This window comes from Malaclemys terrapin, chromosome 22, assembly GCF_027887155.1.
Source record: "Malaclemys terrapin pileata isolate rMalTer1 chromosome 22, rMalTer1.hap1, whole genome shotgun sequence".
In the NCBI taxonomy this organism is placed as follows: domain Eukaryota; kingdom Metazoa; phylum Chordata; order Testudines; family Emydidae; genus Malaclemys; species Malaclemys terrapin.
The window spans coordinates 1875533-1892189 of NC_071526.1; the positions used below are offsets into that span (position 1 = coordinate 1875533).

Genomic DNA, 16657 nt, shown 5'->3' on the forward strand with positions numbered 1-16657 from the left:
TGATCTAAAACTCCATGTGAATGTCTTAGAACTAAGAGCCATCAGGCTGGCTTGCATAGCATTCTTGCCTGCCCTCTGGAATGCCACAGTGCAGATCCTTATGGACGATACTCTGGTGATGCTCTACATCAGGGGTAAGCAACCTATGGCATACGTGCTGAAGGCGGCACACGAGCTGATTTTCAGTGACACTCACACTGCCCGGGTCCTGGCCACCGATCCAGGGGGCTCTGCATTTTAATTTAATTTTAAATGAAGCTTCTTAAACATTTAAAAAACTTTATTTACTTTACATACAACAATAGTTTAGTTATATATTATAGACTTGTAGAAAGAGACCTTCTAAAAACGTTAAAATGTATTACTGGCACGCAAAACCTTAAATTAGAGTGAATAAATGAAGACTCGGCACACCACTTCTGAAAGGTTGCCGATCCCTGCGCTACATAAACAAGCAGGGAGGTACTCAATCATCTCCTTCCTGCCTGGAGGTGATCGTGTTCTGGAAATGGTGCCACTGACACCCAGTGATTCCAGTAGCTCTGCACTGAACAGGGGTCAGCAACAACCTGGCACCTTCCTGAGCAGGAACGCGGAAATCCATCCCTAGACCCAGTGTTTTGCTGGTGGGCTATTCCCACCATAGGCCTATTTGCATGGTGAACAATGCCACGTGCAAGGACTTCTGCTCCATGGGAGGTTTTAGTCCCACTCCCTTACAGACATCTTTCTACTTCAGTGGTCTCAATATCCAAGATCAGATGGGACCAAGCTATGATCATAATGATAACCTCTTACTGGCTGAGACAAGTTTGGCTGTCAGGTCTCCTGTAGACATTCCCACTAATACACTTTTCCACCTACCTGGATGTGCAATTGCAGAACCAGGGGCTGGTATTGCACCTGGACCTGTGGTTGCTGCATCTGATGGCCTGGATGTTGGAAGGTTCAACAGGACTGATGGAGACTGCTCCCTGCAGGTCCAGGAGATCCTTCTACAGAGTCAGAAACCCTCCTGTGGGAAGACTTGCTCCTCAAAGTGGAAAAGATTTTCCATGTAGACAACTCAAAATGATGTAAACCCAGCTAAGGCCCTGATACCAAAGATTCTGGACTACATACTGGTCCTTGAAGCAGGCAGGACTAGGCCTTAGCTCCCTTAAAGGCCATCTGGCAGTAGTATCAGTGTGCCACACTCCAATGCAGGTACACTCAGGTTTTTCACACCATTATAGTGTCAAGATTTCTCAAGGGCCTTCTCCAGACCTGCCTCCAGTAAGAGACCCTACTCCCACATGGAAGATTCATGTGGTTCTCCTATAGTTCATGGAGTCCCCCTGAGAATAATTAGCGGAATGCTCATTGTGCCGTCTCACCATCAAGACTGCCTTTCTCATAGCCTTCACGTCAGCACAGAGTCAGTGAAGTGCAAGCTCTCCTGGCTGGACTGCCATGTACACCCTTCCACAGAGACACAGTGGTGATGAAACTGCCCTAAGTTCAGAATTCCACCTGAACCAGTTTCTATCATTACCAGTCCTCTTCCCAAAGCTGTACTCATTGCTAGGAGAAAAGAAACTTCATGCTGTGAATGTTCCAAGAGCCCTGCTTTGTTACATCAGCAAGGCCAAGCATTTCAGACCTCTCTCTTCCTCTTCGTGGTCATATGTGATGTGTTGAAAGGCCAAGCCATCTCATCCCAGCAAATCTCGAAGGAGATCACACAATGCATTTCCACTTGCTATCAGATAGCTGCTGAGCTTGCCCCTCCAAACATCAGGGCACACTCCAGCAGGAACAGGCAACATCTCTGGCCTGCTGCAGAACTATACTGATCTCTGTAGGGCAGCCATGTGGAGCAACCCACTGACCTTTGTGAAACATTCCACAGGTTCGGGACAGCAGTGCTTCAGTTCAATCCCTGTTTGACTGATACAGCCAAGACTCCTTGTCCCGCTATCCAGGGAGAATTACGAGAGAACTGAAGGAGGGTCATGGCTGTCCTTCCCTTTATGCCCTCATATGGGGGCATGGGACACATGCACAGCCTCGATGGATGCTGCTCAAAAGACCCCAATCTCACACCAGAGGGGCATGCGAACCTACAGTGGGATTCACACTGACCACATCATCTCAAAGAAACATAATTGCTGGGAGGACAATAACCCTACTTTCCCTTCCCCCAAGCTATGCTGTTTAACAGTGGGTATACGTATAGTAGAGTTAACGTGCTGGGAGATCCTTTAATTTGGAGAATTACCTGACTCTTGAGGGCTTGATTTCTCAGCCTTAATGTCTCCCTTGGGTGCTTCCTTTTTTGGCTGCATTTAACTTGCATTCATAGACTGTTAGTACAATATCATCCTCAGACAATGTTACTATATTACATTGATTGGTGAGGTGCAAGGTCTCTGAAATGAATGAGGACTCCGTTCCTAACAATCGTTAGATACTAGATTGCTCCTGGTTAACCCCTCTCAGTTTTACAAATTAGACTAATAGTGGGTATTGACAGTTTGGTTAAGCAAGCTGTTCAGGCTTGTTCAATCCAATCCTGCTAACTATGTGATCTGAGAGACTCTCACATGCACTAAGTCACTGTCTGAACAGTCATTATGCAGACGTGACTTGCATGCATGCTGTGAGCTTTGTGTGCCATGCAACTGCTTTCTCATCTAAGCATGCTCCTCCTGTAAACTGTGCAGCAAACTCTCCTCTGAGAGCAGCAGCAGCTTGCCCAAAGCCTTCTGTAAGGTCAGCACCTTCTGTAACCCGGCTGACTGCAGTCTTGGTCACCCTGAACACACAGGTGTGGGTAGCACAGGCGGGAACAGGCCAGCGGAATCCTGGTGGCCCACTGTATGCTGGGGCCTGTCAGCTTTGGGACTGCATTGTCAAACTCGACCTGTGCTCTTTGATGTGACTATGTGGAGATGGATAGCTGTTCTGTAACAGTGGTTTTGTAACTGTCTGTTGCAGCACAACATGCCCTTCTGGAGGATCACGAACCATGCAGACCTTGTGTCCCTTCACCAGGCCCTCGAGCTAGACTTCCTGTAAGAAGCTGAGAAGAGCAAATGTAGCTCCTTTCAAGCCCCTCTCCAGGAGGGGCAGAAATCTTGTCTATCTGGGAGCTTTCTTTTCACCTTGATGAAGAAATGTAGCTTATGCAAACTCTACAGTAGGAGGTGACACCCAGTCACTTCCTCAGGAGCACGGGTACTGCCAGGTACAAAGGGGTTTACCCAAAGCAGCAGACACAGTATAGCTACAGTCTTTAATGGTTCTCTGTTTTCTAAAGAAAGGAATGGCTGAGGTTAAGGAGCTCTTGTTGGTAATCTCCAGAGATTCACTGTGCATATCCTTGTGGTAATATAATAACAGCAGACTTTTGTAAGATCCCTCTCCCATTCTAACCAACTTAATTATAGACCCCACAGTGAATGTATAGACATTATTTTTATAGAAAAGAGTCTAGCATCTGGGGCAGGGTTGAACTTTCCCCATCTTGCAAGGCCAAAAAGTCTGTTAATTTTTCATGGGAAATATTAATGAAAATGACAAATATACCTCTGTCACTGTGCAAATGAGCCCCTCCCCCACCCCGTCTGTTCAGAAGAGTTAATTTAGTGCCATTTCTTTAGATTGTTTTGTTCCAAGGCAGCTTCACTGAATAGTAACAAGGGAGAAGGGCATGTATCCGGGACTTGTAGTTCCCCGTATAGGAAAAGATCGGCTTTCCTAGTGAACACTTGGGTCTCTATTCAGTCACCACAGACCCCTTCCCCTGGGCCCTGTCTCCCACCTAAGAATTACCAATTTCTAGCCTCGCCAATGGCCAGTGATCGGGACTACAGAGTGATGGGCACTACAGGAACATGTGCTGTATTTCATTCAGCACTGCTGATGTGGTGGGAGATTCTTCACTTGGCCACCAGTGATTTAAGGCACAATTATTCTTTCAAATTATATTAGGAAAAGAAATGTCAGTGGGCTTTCTGGGCTGTTTCTTCCAGTTCCATCCGTGTCCATTAAGTTCCTGTTGGCAGAATCAGGTTCAGTTGCTTGGATTTCTCTTTCCACTACGCTACAGCCCCAGTTACACCCAACAAAAATCCATTTGTCAGTGGAATTCTGTTTTCTAGGACAACTGAGACCAAGAGCCACTAGCAATGAGTGGAGACACTCACCCATCCACCCCCACTGCACCCAGACACGGATTGTAGCTACATTGACCTTTCTGCTAGGGCGTAAGTGACATCAACTCCCAGTGAGAAGACCTGTATCTTAACACCACCCTGCTCAGTACCAGCCATGTGTTAGACCTTGGAGATTGTCACCTCCAAGTCAGGGGCTTCATGTCAGAGGCCAGTTCCAGTGTTATCTGCAGGGCTTTGTTCTGCATAGCTCTCCCCATCCCATGTGAAATTCTTCTGCCTCTTTCCTAAGCATGTGCCAAGGCAGCACCTGAACATGTAGCTACTCGGAGGTTCCTGTGTACAATGTAGGAGCCTCTCATGCCCAGCAGCAGCGCATCTTCTCTGCTGTTCGTGCTCAGCTGGGATACGAAAGGTTTGAGGTATCCAGAGGATCCCATCTTTAGACATCCTGAGCTCCCTAGACAGCCCTTGATCCCTGATCTGGAACCTATAGAGGGGATGGTCTGGGAAGCTCAGCACTTCACTCCACAGAGCTACGCACTGAGAGGGACACTGAGCAGCTGCTTGTTTTGGCCATAGCTACCAAAGTGTCTGTCCTACTCCCCCATGCCATCAAGCTCATGCATTTCTAAGGAAAGTGTCTGTGCCAGAGACACTTTCTGAGAATTCGGCATTATGGCTAGCACCAGCTCAGCTGCACGGGTGTTGGCAGTGCTGGAGCCTCCTGTGGAGAGCCCGCTGGCTGCTGCCACTGTTCTAAGCACTGTCAGCTCTGAACAGGGTCAGGAGAAACAATGACTGAAAAACTGGTGGCAAGCAGGTGGCCTCTCTAGACTAGGGCTCCCAACCCTGCTAACCCTGGGACAGCTGGATGGGTTTGCTAATCTAGGCAGAGCCAAAGTGGTGAGAACTGGGAAAGCATGGAGGTCTCTGGATTTCAGGTATATTTAGATCTTTGACCTCCTTGATAAAACAACAAATAAGCAATGTCCTCTCCCAACTGCCAAAGGGAGCTCTGGGACTAGGAGCCTGCCTTTCTTGTAATATCCACTCACTAGGCACTAGCTTTGCACTCTGACCTTAAGCTGATATACTCCAGAGCTGGGTGCATTTGTAGCTGGCTCCCCAGGAGACTTCTTCCATGTGTTTAGTGCCGTGTACATAGAAACCATTCAGTCTGGGAAGCATCTTCCCTGGTAGAGAATCTGTGACGCCAGTTTCAACAGTGAGTAGTTACTTTATGGCTCATTATATGGGAATTGTCCTAATGTTTGGAAATACGTCTGTATTTGTAACTACTGCTTTGTTCCCTGCATTGGCAGCCTGAGGGAGGCTGCCTGGTCATGTAGTGTTCAGATACACTAGCGTCTCTTGCTCGTGTTGCTGCCATTACCCCAGTGAGGTTTACACACTGACACTGGGAGGAGACCCCATTGTCCCTGCTCTTCCTAACATGTTGTGTACTGGGGGAGAAGGACTCGGGGCGGGGTAGGCATGCACTGTATATGGTGGTGCCCCTGTGTTTGGGGAGGCTAGAGGAGTGTGGCGCGAGGGGTGTCCTATGTGTGACAGGAGGTCCTGGAGTTGCCCTGTTCTCAGCTCCTTAAAGCACCTGTTTGTAAAATAAAGGCCATAGAAGGGTTAGCTACTACATTAACCACTGAGAATGGAGAGGAGCCAGCAGGAAATTAGCCACATGAAAATGCATAGTTTCCAAAGACACAGATGCTGTGTGCGTCTGAAGATGAGAAGTCTACTTTGGATGATCAAAGGAGAATCCGTTCTGGTTTCCATAAGCATCTCTCACTGGTGAGGGTCACTAGCTGGCCAGAAGCTCTCTTGTAAACATGCTTGAGGCACTTTGTCCTGTGAAACTGAGCCTGTTTGGAACATGTGTCATACTTTAGTGAGCTTAACTTGGGATTTGAAACCTGTGCCTTAACCTTGGAAAACTCCCCCTTCACTTCAGTCATTGTACAAAGTAGAACTGCAGGGGAGCCCTGCCTTGGGGGGGATCCCCCGGTGCTCGTAGTGAGCGTAGAAGCCAAGGTACTGAGCAGTCAGATAGCTGGCAGGCTTTGCTTTGTGTTTGTTTACTTCCGATTATTTTAAGGAACCTTTAAGACCTCAGCAAAACTTAGGCTGAGTGTGAAACTATTGCAGCCAGTGATATTTCTTAGCGATATTTATACGATGTCTCCTCGAATGTATGTAAAATACTTTTCTACTAGGAGGTTGATGGTACATTTCTGTGTTACATTAATAAAGGTTAACCTGGCTGTTTTATTCTTTCCACGGCTGGCTGCATTTGTGAGACTTGTCCCTTCGCTAGGGAGCTGGCAGGCGTGGGATTCTCTTCAGAAGAGGATTGTTTGAAAATGCCTGCTGTTTTGTTGCTTTTTGATTATTTTTCGATTTGATTGTAATTTAAGCGGCACAGCCCCCTAAGATGCTCCCTCTGAGTATTCCTCTGCCCTCCAGGCTGAGTCGGTAAAGTCTGTGTCCTCAGCTTTGCTGTAGCTCCATTACTTTAAAAACCAGCCTGTTGATGCTTGCTGGTTCCCAGTGCCCTGGCAGGGCTGCATTACCCCTTTGTACTCGAGTATATTAGCAAACAGGTGGTTCCCTCTGGACCCGCCAGATGCCTTACACAGAACCAGGTGTTGGTTGCAGTGTATGTATGTGACTGAGGGCATTAATGGCTGTGGATTCCGTGACCAGTCATGTTCTGTGAGATGGGAACTGTCCTATAAACTGGAAAAATAAAGTCTATTTTCTGTAATAATTGCTATGGTCTATTCTCTGAAAACCTGACTGTCACATCCCCACCCAGCAGGAATTGTGCACTGACAGGGACGGTGTCCCTAGCCTCTGTTTGCCAGAAGCTGGGAATGGGCGACAGGGGATGGATCCCTTGATGATTACCTGTTCTGTTCATTCCCTCTGGGGCACCTGGCGTTGGCCACTGTTGGAAGACAGGATACTGGGCTAGATGGACCTTTGGTCTGACCCGGTACAGCCGGTCTTATGTTCAGTGTAAATGGCACTAAAGCCACCCAGCTGGCTTTAAAATCCAATATGACAGCCCTGGAGCTGATTATAGGCCGGGGAGAATTCTGAACCCTGCCCTGGAGGGGCCATCTCTCAGGGTGAATGAGGAGCGTGCTGTTCATGGTTCATGCAAGACTTTTGCCTCTGTGCTGTGGCTGCCAACATGGGGTAGTTCTTGCTTGCTGTGTGGGCTGGACAGAGAACCACAATTGCTCATGCCGCAACATTGATGAGTTCTGTGACTTACGTGGAATTTTTTTGATGTTTAAATTGTTTTTATTTTTAAAAATAAACCTGTTTAAAATGAAATCTAAATTTAATACAAAATCTGTTACAGCCAAAACTACTTCTCTCTTAAACATTTAAATAAAAAATAACTGCTGAATCCATGAGCCTCTAGCAAAACCTTTAGGTTAAAGGCTGTTTTTCTGTAGAAAGAAAGATGTTTTCCCCCGATTCTAACTTCTGAGGTCAAGCTTTATAAATATGGCACAATAGGTCTGGAGCTGCGTTAATGGCTTGATCCTGTGGGGGACCTGGGGATGTGCTACTGGGTGCAAAAGACCCAGTCTCTGAATCTAGGATATGCCATCATGTATCTCGTCAGGATCATCCATTGAGCTTTCTCGGGGGTGGGGATCTCATACTCCTTTTTTATAGCTTGTCCCTACCTGAGCCCTTATGGCCTCAGTTCTCAAATTATTAATATTTATGACTCCATCCGCTATGGACACTTATTCTCCAGCTCATGAAAAAACACTGATCTGCCTAGTAACTCCTAGCCCTTGCTTCTGAATGGGGCTGGGCACTTCCAGTAAATGGCCTCGCGTGTGTGCACAGACATCCACTAACTTCTGAACTGCCTCCCTCTGTCTCTAAACAAGTGCAATACTGCAGTGCAACAGGCATGTGGGTTACACAAGCAGAAGTCTTGGATTGCTGTTAGTTCTTTGGGCGGGCAGGGAAGTTATGTAACGGGAGAAGGAGCAGATTGTGCAACCAGAAAGGAGCAACAGCAGTGTCAAAACTGCACTGGGAAGAAGGAACAACATTCTTGTGTGCAGCCTTAGTTCTGATTTCAACAGCTGGAAACGGGGGGAGAAATAGCTACCATGGCTGCAGGTTGTAAAAAAGACCCTATTAGAATAGTTTTGAGAGATTCCCGTACCTCTGGGTAAAAAAAAGAACACGTGCTGAATGTAAACAGTGCACCGAAAAGATGCAAGGCACACCGATCTTGGTATATTAACTTCTGGCTCCATCATCTGTTTTTAACCAGCATAATTTCAACAGTCTTTGGATTATATCAGAATGGCCTTTTTGGTTTACTTGGTCTGATTCTCTTGCACCTGTTTATAACATGCTTTCTTTATTGAAAATAACTTGCCCTGCTTTCCATGTAAATTCTCAAGAAGGCAAAAGTTTTAGACCAATTATCACAACATCTGAAATGATCAGTTTAATTCACTGACCAGTTAATCCCTCTTTGATTAAATCATTGTTATAAATGTGAAACATGTTTTGATAAGACATTTATGTAAAACAACTTTTAAGGTAGTTTTGTTTAATAAAAATAAATTTTATATTGTTTTGTTTGTTTAAATTCCAGTTACCATCCTAACAAAGCTTGACACAAATGAGCAAAAAGTTATCTAGTAAATCACCATTTAACATACTAAAAATGTACAGTTAATATTTTCAGATTCTTAAGCTGTATAATTGCTTACATAAATGTATATTGTTGTAGTGTACTCTCTGAGGTAGCAAAAAGATGTTCCAAATCTAGTGTCAAGCCTCTATGGGGTTGTAAGTCAACATGTTTATCTCACTTCCTTTAGAAAATGATTGAAGCACAAATGGAGAAATTGATTTAAATAATTGATTTTAATCAATCCACCCTGTTTTGCACAGGCCAGCTGGGAGCAGTACTTGTCCCAGTCCAGTCTAGTGTGCAGTTACCCGCATCCCCACCTGGGTGGGCCCAGTCTCAGTGCTGCCAGTTCATGATGTTTTCCCAGGCATGTGCTTTGGGCTGCAGCTACCCGGCAGTGACACAAGACGCTCCAGGCCGCTAGCAAATTTGAGTCCTGCCTGAGGGAAAAACCCCTTCTGAGTGTCTGCCTGACTCATTTGCCCACCGTCTGGGGCTCTAGCAACCCACAGTCATTCTCACAGGAGGTATGGAAAGAGGAGGAAACAAATTACTCCACAGCCAAAGACAGCACCCCTCTCGCCTGTGAATAATGGGGACAGCGCCTCCACTCCTCCCCCACCCATGGGCCTGAAGGACGGTGTGGAAATACCGTGGGTCCATGCAGGGTGGGTGGGGAAACCCCTCCCCCCCCCAGGTGCAGGGGATGTTTCACCAGTATGGGCCATGTGGGGAAAAGGGTTTCCCTCCCTTGCCCCACAAGGCACATCTCCTCTGTAGACCCACAGCTCCCTGCCCTGCCCCTTGGGGTGGTGTGAGAGTGGTGGGGGTGGGGATAGGGCTGAGGCTGTGGGGGAAGCTTTTGATCTGGATTTCCAACCCTCCTGCACAACACCAGATGGGTGGCTACTAGGGGTGGGCGCTCAGGGTCACCCTGTACTGCTTGGGCATAAGGGGCAGGTGGCACCAACAAGTCGTCCATCCTGGCCTCCAACTCCCTCCCACCACACTGTTTCAGCTGGTGCTGACCTTTTGCAGCTGGCTGGAAAACCCTCCAGCAGTGCCATGGGTTACCCACTACTACAGGGAAGCTTTGAAATCAGCAACAAACACAAGTGCAGGGAAATCCCAGACAAATGGAAAATCTGGCAGGTCCTGCCAAGAACAGCACACAGTTTCCCATTGAACTCTGCTGAAACAAAGCAGGGGAGAGCCTGGCAGGGAAATGGGGATGGGGCTCAACAGGGCAGTGGGGGGAAACGAGCAGGAAGAAGTGAGGAGTTTGCTGTAGGGGAGCAGGTCCCGGGGCAGGGGCCTGACAATAAAGGGTTAATATGCTGCTGAGCCCACTCGGCAGCCAGCACTCTTCTAGCGGGTTTCTCCCGTGACACTTGCTGCATTGCCTTTCCCACGGGAAGAGCCAGCCCAGAACAGGGGTCACAGCTACTAAGTGCCAGTGCTCTCGGCCCGCCCAGCTCTCTCCAACCTCCTCTCCCTGCCACAGCTGCCCTTTCCGTAGGTGTGGTGCTCGGGCCCTGGAACGCTGGAGCCAGGTCTGGAATGGGATCCCCCAGCACAGATCCCTGAGGTGTAAATCCCTCTGCCTGGAGCAGGACAGCTGTGCTCAGAGAGACATGTCATCTAGGACACCATTCCCCCAGTTTTGTCCGGCCTGCAAAGAGACCAAGAAGTGGTTCTGGGACAGCTGGTACATTCGTCTGTTCACAGGGGCTGGCGCTGGGCTAGCTCGGAAATGGGCTAGTCCTTCTGCAGTGTCTACTTCATCATAGCTCGCCTGGCGCCGGGTCTGCAGCGTGGGGTGGAGCCACTTGTAGTAGGTGATTCTCAGCAGCAGCCCGAGCACAGAGCAGACCAGGGCAGCGAGAAGCACAGGGAGCAGATAGGAGCGCTCACGCAGAGGGGCATTGTACCAGAGCCAGGAGCCAGCGAGGAGCACACTGTCCACCAGGATGAAGCCATGATAGATTGCGCTGCGCTGCCGCGTCTGCCCCTTGGCCACGTTGAACCAGCAGAAATATAGAATCACGGCCACCGTTGCCCTGTAGAGCCATTCCCGCCTGGGACACTCCATGAAGGCAGTGTCCTGCAGCCAAACCCAGAGGAGCATGGCAGTCCAGATGCCCAGGAAGTGCAGGCCGATGTAGCATGGGAAGAGTGTGGCGAAGAGTGCGACTGCCAGGACGCGGGGGCAGAGGAGGAGGAAATTCCACAGAAAGTAGATGGTGGAGGAGAGCGGGCCCAGCTCATGCTTGTCTAACAGGAAGCAGCGGAGGGACTGGTGATAATCCAGTAGTGACCATGCCACGCATAGGGAGGCAGTGCAAATCCCAAGCCCTATGACAACAGCGGGAGAAAAGGTCACTGGGGAACACAGGCAGTGGGGGCAGCTGCATGGGGCATCAGGCAGTGGCTCAGGCCCTGGGCAACAGTGACCAGCCTGGAGAGGTGCCGGCTTCACCCCAACCAGGCCCTAGATCAACAAACAAAGCCCACTGCTCTCAAGGGCCCCCCAGCCAGCCCAGCAGGACGGCTCTGTGTCACAGCTGCTCTCAGATCCCTTGCACACCTCGCTCGCCCGCCCCACAGGTCTGCGCTGAAACACGCCACTTCCTGTTTCAGGGAGCCCCAGAAAGGCTTAGGAAGTACCCAGCCACAGGCCAGCCCTTATTCTATGCTCTGCGCCCTGTGAGATGCCTGGAATGGGAGTTCCCCACCCCCACAGGGCAGCACCAGAAGAGAAGTGCAGGACTTCGGGGAAGCCCTCCTTGGCCCGGATGCCAACAGCCGGGGGGAGGGGCCCGGGGGGCACCATGGGGCTGGGAGGATGACTCAGCCATCTCCATTTAGGACCGAGTCAGGTATAGCCACAGGACCTGGGCCACAGTGACAAGCCTCTGAGGCCAAGGCCAGAGGCACCCTGCTACTTCCTGACTATGGGAGCCCAGCATGGAGGGAGGGATTGAACCAAGCCGGATTTGTGCCGCCCCCTGCAGCCAAGCACTAAACACTCAGGGGAAATCCTGACCCACTGGAGTCAATGGAATAGCATCTGGCCCTCAACTGAGCTGGGGACTCAGGGTTGGCCCAGTTTTGTGTCCCACTGGGAAGCTCTGAGAGCCAATCAATCTCCAAGGGCACTGCCCACCCCACATGTGCCCAGACGCAGGGAGATGCCACGCCTGTACCTGGCTAGGCACACGGCTCCATGGGCTCAATACACCCCTTTCCCAGCTGAAGCAAGGTCTCGGCTAAATGGAGGGCCCTGCTTTGGCCCCTCTTGTTCAGTGTGTTCTGCCTACCACCTCCCAGAGAGGATCCCTCCCCATGGGCACCAAAATCCCAACCCCTCCCCTCTTCTCAGAAGGCTGCTTTGCAGCATCTGAGATGGGCACATTAGCATGAAATGGAAACACCTGCGACTAGGTAACAGTCCAGTCTCCCAGCAGCCAGAACCCCCTTCCTTGCAGCACAGCACATCCCAACCTCCCTCCTAACGCTGCAGGGTCTGGCCAGAGGGCGTCCCAGGTGCAGAGCCAATGCAAGCAGAAGGTACCGAGCCTCTAGGGATTCATTGCCCTGCTACACTGGGCAGCTCTGTAACTAGAGCCTGGCCCTGCACGACGCTCAACCCCAGCTCTGAGCTAATGCGATGCCTAGCAAGAAATCCCCCAGGGCTGGGACCACAAGACACTGTGGGCAGGAGGGGTCAAGCTACATTCCCAGGGAGAATCAGCACCTCCCCAGTCTGACTGATGGGCTCCAGAACGAGGCCCAGCTCTCGTATCCTTTAGAAGCCAGAGCTGAAGAAGCTCAAGGAATTGTTCCCTTATCCAACTCACCCACTCCTCACCAGGTGGGTCTGTGATAAGGAATCCCCAGTGCCCTGCCCCCACCATGCCCAGGAGCTGTGCCACTCACCCTGGAAAAGCTCCACCTTGTTTGTATGCAGAACAATGGAAAGAGCAAGCGTGAGCTGAGGGGTGCTCTCCAGGAAGGTCTCAAAGAGGCGCAGCATGCTGATGTCGTGGGACAGGAAGACAGCGTAGCCTCGCTCCTGCTGTGGTGCAGTCTCTGCCCTGCATACTCGCCAGCCCACTCTCAGCATACGGAGACACCTGTGCAGACATCACGGCCCTGCCATGAGAGGCTGCTCTACACCAGGCAGCACCTCAATGTCACAAACACAGCTCTGTCTGTCCGTCACTAGGGCGTGGGATTCCAGAGCCAGTCTGCCCTCAAGACAGCTCTAAATCTGTGCTGGACAAAGTGAATGGGACACTCATTCATGCCCTTCACGTCAAGGGAAATCTCATTTTAATCCCCAGTACCTGCCTTTCCCTGACATCTATTATGGACAACTATCTATGTCGCCAGTCAGCATTCATGATATGGATGCTACAGAGCGTATGCTAATGCCAGGGTCCCACAGCAGGTTACGTTTCCTGCATGAGTAACTTCAGAGTGTCACTCATTTGCGGGGCTTTGGGCTGCGTTTGACAGGCTGAGATCTCACACTCACTTGTCAAGTCACTTTAGGCCCAAAGTTTAGGCTGTATTAATAATCCACCATCAGAAGAAAGAAATCCAGGGGCGTCATTTTCTCCCCAGTTCCAATGAAAACAATTTTTGGTTTGGGTTTAACATTCCCCTGAAGTATTTGCAACCCAACCACTGCAGTGAGGAGCACTGCATAGAGTGACCTGAAATCCACTAGAACCGGACCAGAACCAAAAGAGAAAGTGACTTGTCTACTTTCCTTGTCCCAGCTGAACAAAGCACAACCCCCAGCAATCAGCTGAAGTGGTGAACAGCAAACAGTCCGCCCAGTTTTAACAACCATAGGTTCAAATGCAGGAAATGACATTGCTTTTTACACACAGGATACTGAACCTGCCGGTGGCGGCCTGAAACACAGCCCCAATGTGCAGAGAACCCTGGGAACTTCAGCAGTTTGTTTCTGTGCCCTGGGCAGAGAATGAATGAAACACTCCACCAAGAGAAGAACATGGGGTACAGCATTGAGGCTGTCTGCATCAGCCTTTTCTTAGTTACTAGCTCTGCAGCACCCCCTGTGACCTCAACAACTAGCATATGGGGGCTGCCAGCAGAATACCCAAGCAGGTCTAGGAAATGGGATGGTGGCCTCTGAGTACTGTCTACACTAGCATTCCTGGTGCTACTACTCCCAGCAGAGCAAAACCAGCTAGCAAAGGTGGGACATCTTAGGGGAAATGGCTGGAACTGACAAGGCAGCTGCAGTAGCTTAGGTCTCCTCTGCACCAGAAAACAGCACAGCTTCAACAACTAGGTTAGCTGAACCACTGCTCTCTGCGCTTGCCACTGGACTGTACCGGTGCAGCCAACCCCAGACCTGAGGTCGTGCAGGCGAGGCCTGAGGGAGCTGAGTGTGTTTCACACTTAGGCCTAGTTCAAGCAGAAAAGGTTTGCTGGTATAACTGTGCCAGTGTAGCTATACGAGCAAACCCTCCTCCTGGAGGTATAACTTCTGCTTATACCAGTTCCACAAGCAAAGTCACCTATACTGGCTAACGCACTTTTATATATACAGCCACGTCTATACTAGGTGATCTGCCGGAATAGCAGTGCTGCAAACAAATCCACCTCTGACTGACATTGCTACACCTGCAGAAGCGTAAGGGCCTGTCTATACCTAAGCGCTGCAACGGCACAGGGTGCAGCTATGTCACTGTGGCACTTAGTGAAGACACCAAGGGAGAGCTTCTTCATCACCTGTCCAAGAGGCGGTGGCTATGGCAACAGAAGAGGTCCTTCCATCAACAGCACTATCTACACTGGGGACTAGGTCGCTCTCAGGTGTGGGAGATCCACACCCCCGAGGGACGTTGTTATACCAATATAAGTTGGTAGTGTAGACCAAGCCTTACTGTAGACCTGGCCTCCTTGTGCATGCTGGGAATAAAGACAAAAACATGCACTGTTTTGTATGCGTTAGCACCAGGGAGTCTCACAGTTCTGACGTTTCCTTATGTTGTCACCTATTGCAGTTGCCCCTCCGCAACCAAGCCCTGCCACCTACCGAACAAGTCCCTGACCAGCACATTAATATTTGTATAATGGAGGGGCACCAAGGAGGGGAAAAGGAACAAAATTACGTTGTCTTTCAAAATCAGCTTCATCTGGGACCACAACCCTACAGTGCACTAAGAATTACTGAGGGGCCTCGCTACCAGGCAGGAATACAGGTGCCTTGACTGTGCACTTCCACACCCTCGCTCTTTGGATTTCAGTTGAACCTTAACCCTGAGTTTGTAACAGCTGGTATGGGGATAATTACAGCCGCATTGTGATATTTTAACCCTTTGGTTACTGACATGTACTCAGCCTCAACTCCAGTGTAGTGTAGTTTTTATTTGTAAATTATAGTGGGAAATTCAAATCTAGCCTATATGGAGCAGGCTACCTACCCATGGAAGTGACAGCAGCTGTGATGATGAAGGGCAAGGCAAGGCGAAATGTGTCTTCACCGCACTGGGGAGAAGGCTGCGAAGGCAGAGCACCAGTGGCACAGGGAAGGTGCTGTTGGATGTGCAGACCAGTCCAGCACCTGCCACCAGGCTAGTGTTGCAGTTCTGAGCCAGGGGAACAGGTAGGGGTATTCCCACCCACTTGTGCCTAGAAATTACCATTCACTCTGGCACCATTAGTTTCCTCCCTCCAGGATCTGTGTGTGCCCAGCAGCAGGGCCTGCAGGAACCTTCTGGACCCCTCTCTAGTTGAGGTCAGCGTGAAGGACAGGTGGCCCTGGGCTGCAAGATCTCAGCAGAGGGTGAGTTACTGGGCAGGGGGCACTTAACCTGCATTCACCTCCGCAGTGCCCTTACCTGTAGAGATAGCCCAGCTGGAAGAGGTGCACCACAGCCAGGCAGCAGCAACTGGGAAGGTCCTGCTCGATGTTGTCCGTCTGATACCAGGCCCAGCTGAAGAACTGCATGGCCAGGGAGGAGAGGCCCAGCAGTGCCAGCACCAGCCCCCCCCAGAGACAGTGCCCAGCCTGCATGTAGCTGGAGGCCACCCACAGATCAGCGACCAGGTCTACCAAGAAAGCAGCAGTGCCCAGGACGGCGAAGAGCAGGTCCAGGTACCGGTAACGAGGGGATGAGGGCTGGGGGCCACCAGAGCCATGGCCTGACCCTGCCATGGCACAAAGGGGCCACAGCCCCACTCTCCCTGCACAGCCCTGCTCTCTGCCTGCTGTGCCCAGAGCCGGAGGGGCCGGCTCCTCCCCCCCCCCCCCGGAACCCGGCTGCCCTGGGGGACCCCCCTGAATCCCCTCCTGCCCCTTGACCCCTTCCCCCTCCTCCCCGGCTCCCTCCGCTCCGGGCTCACCCCGATCGCTCCCCGGCCCCACAGCGCCGCACTAGACAAGTTCCCGGGCCGCGGGCGGCAGCGGCTTGTCCGGGGGCGGAGACACGAGGGCGCGGCCGAGCGGCCACGGGGCAGGACTTAGGCCGCCGCGCAGCCCAGGCCCGACCCCGACCCTCCAGCCCGGAGCTCGGCGGCGCCCGGGCAGGAGCGCGGCCTGCAGGGCACGTCCGGCCGGCGGCTCCCCGGGGCGGGCGAACGGGCGGCGACCTGCGAGCCCGCGGGGGAAGCTCGCCCCGCACAGCCTGGGCTCAGCGAGGGCCCCGGCGCAGCGCGCCTGGCTCCCACCGTTAGCCGCAGCGGGGCTCGGGCTGCTTCGTAATGATTGAAATCTACCCGCCAAACGTATTGAAACGACCAGGGAACGCAT

General features: G+C 51.0%; 2 protein-coding genes across 5 annotated transcripts in view; one reads left to right on the forward strand and one right to left on the reverse strand.

Moving 5' to 3' along the window:
* The window catches only part of EYA3 (EYA transcriptional coactivator and phosphatase 3), a 132891-nt gene extending 126445 nt beyond the window's left edge, over positions 1-6446 (forward strand). For all 4 annotated transcript variants that reach the window (XM_054011620.1, XM_054011622.1, XM_054011623.1 and 1 more), the window contains one exon: positions 2980-6446. In XM_054011620.1, coding sequence (XP_053867595.1) covers positions 2980-3060 — 81 coding nt within the window. In that variant the 3' untranslated portion in view covers positions 3061-6446. The remainder of the gene's footprint in view (positions 1-2979) is intronic.
* Positions 6447-6536: 90 nt separating this feature from the next.
* XKR8 (XK related 8) lies at positions 6537-16135 on the reverse strand. Its single transcript, XM_054011624.1, has 3 exons — positions 15747-16135; positions 12802-12998; positions 6537-11217 (listed from the first exon to the last, which is right to left on the reverse strand). Exons 1-3 carry the CDS (start codon positions 16061-16063, stop codon positions 10487-10489), a joined length of 1245 nt encoding a protein of 414 aa, XP_053867599.1. The 5' UTR covers positions 16064-16135; the 3' UTR covers positions 6537-10486.
* Between the last annotated feature and the right edge of the window lie 522 nt (positions 16136-16657).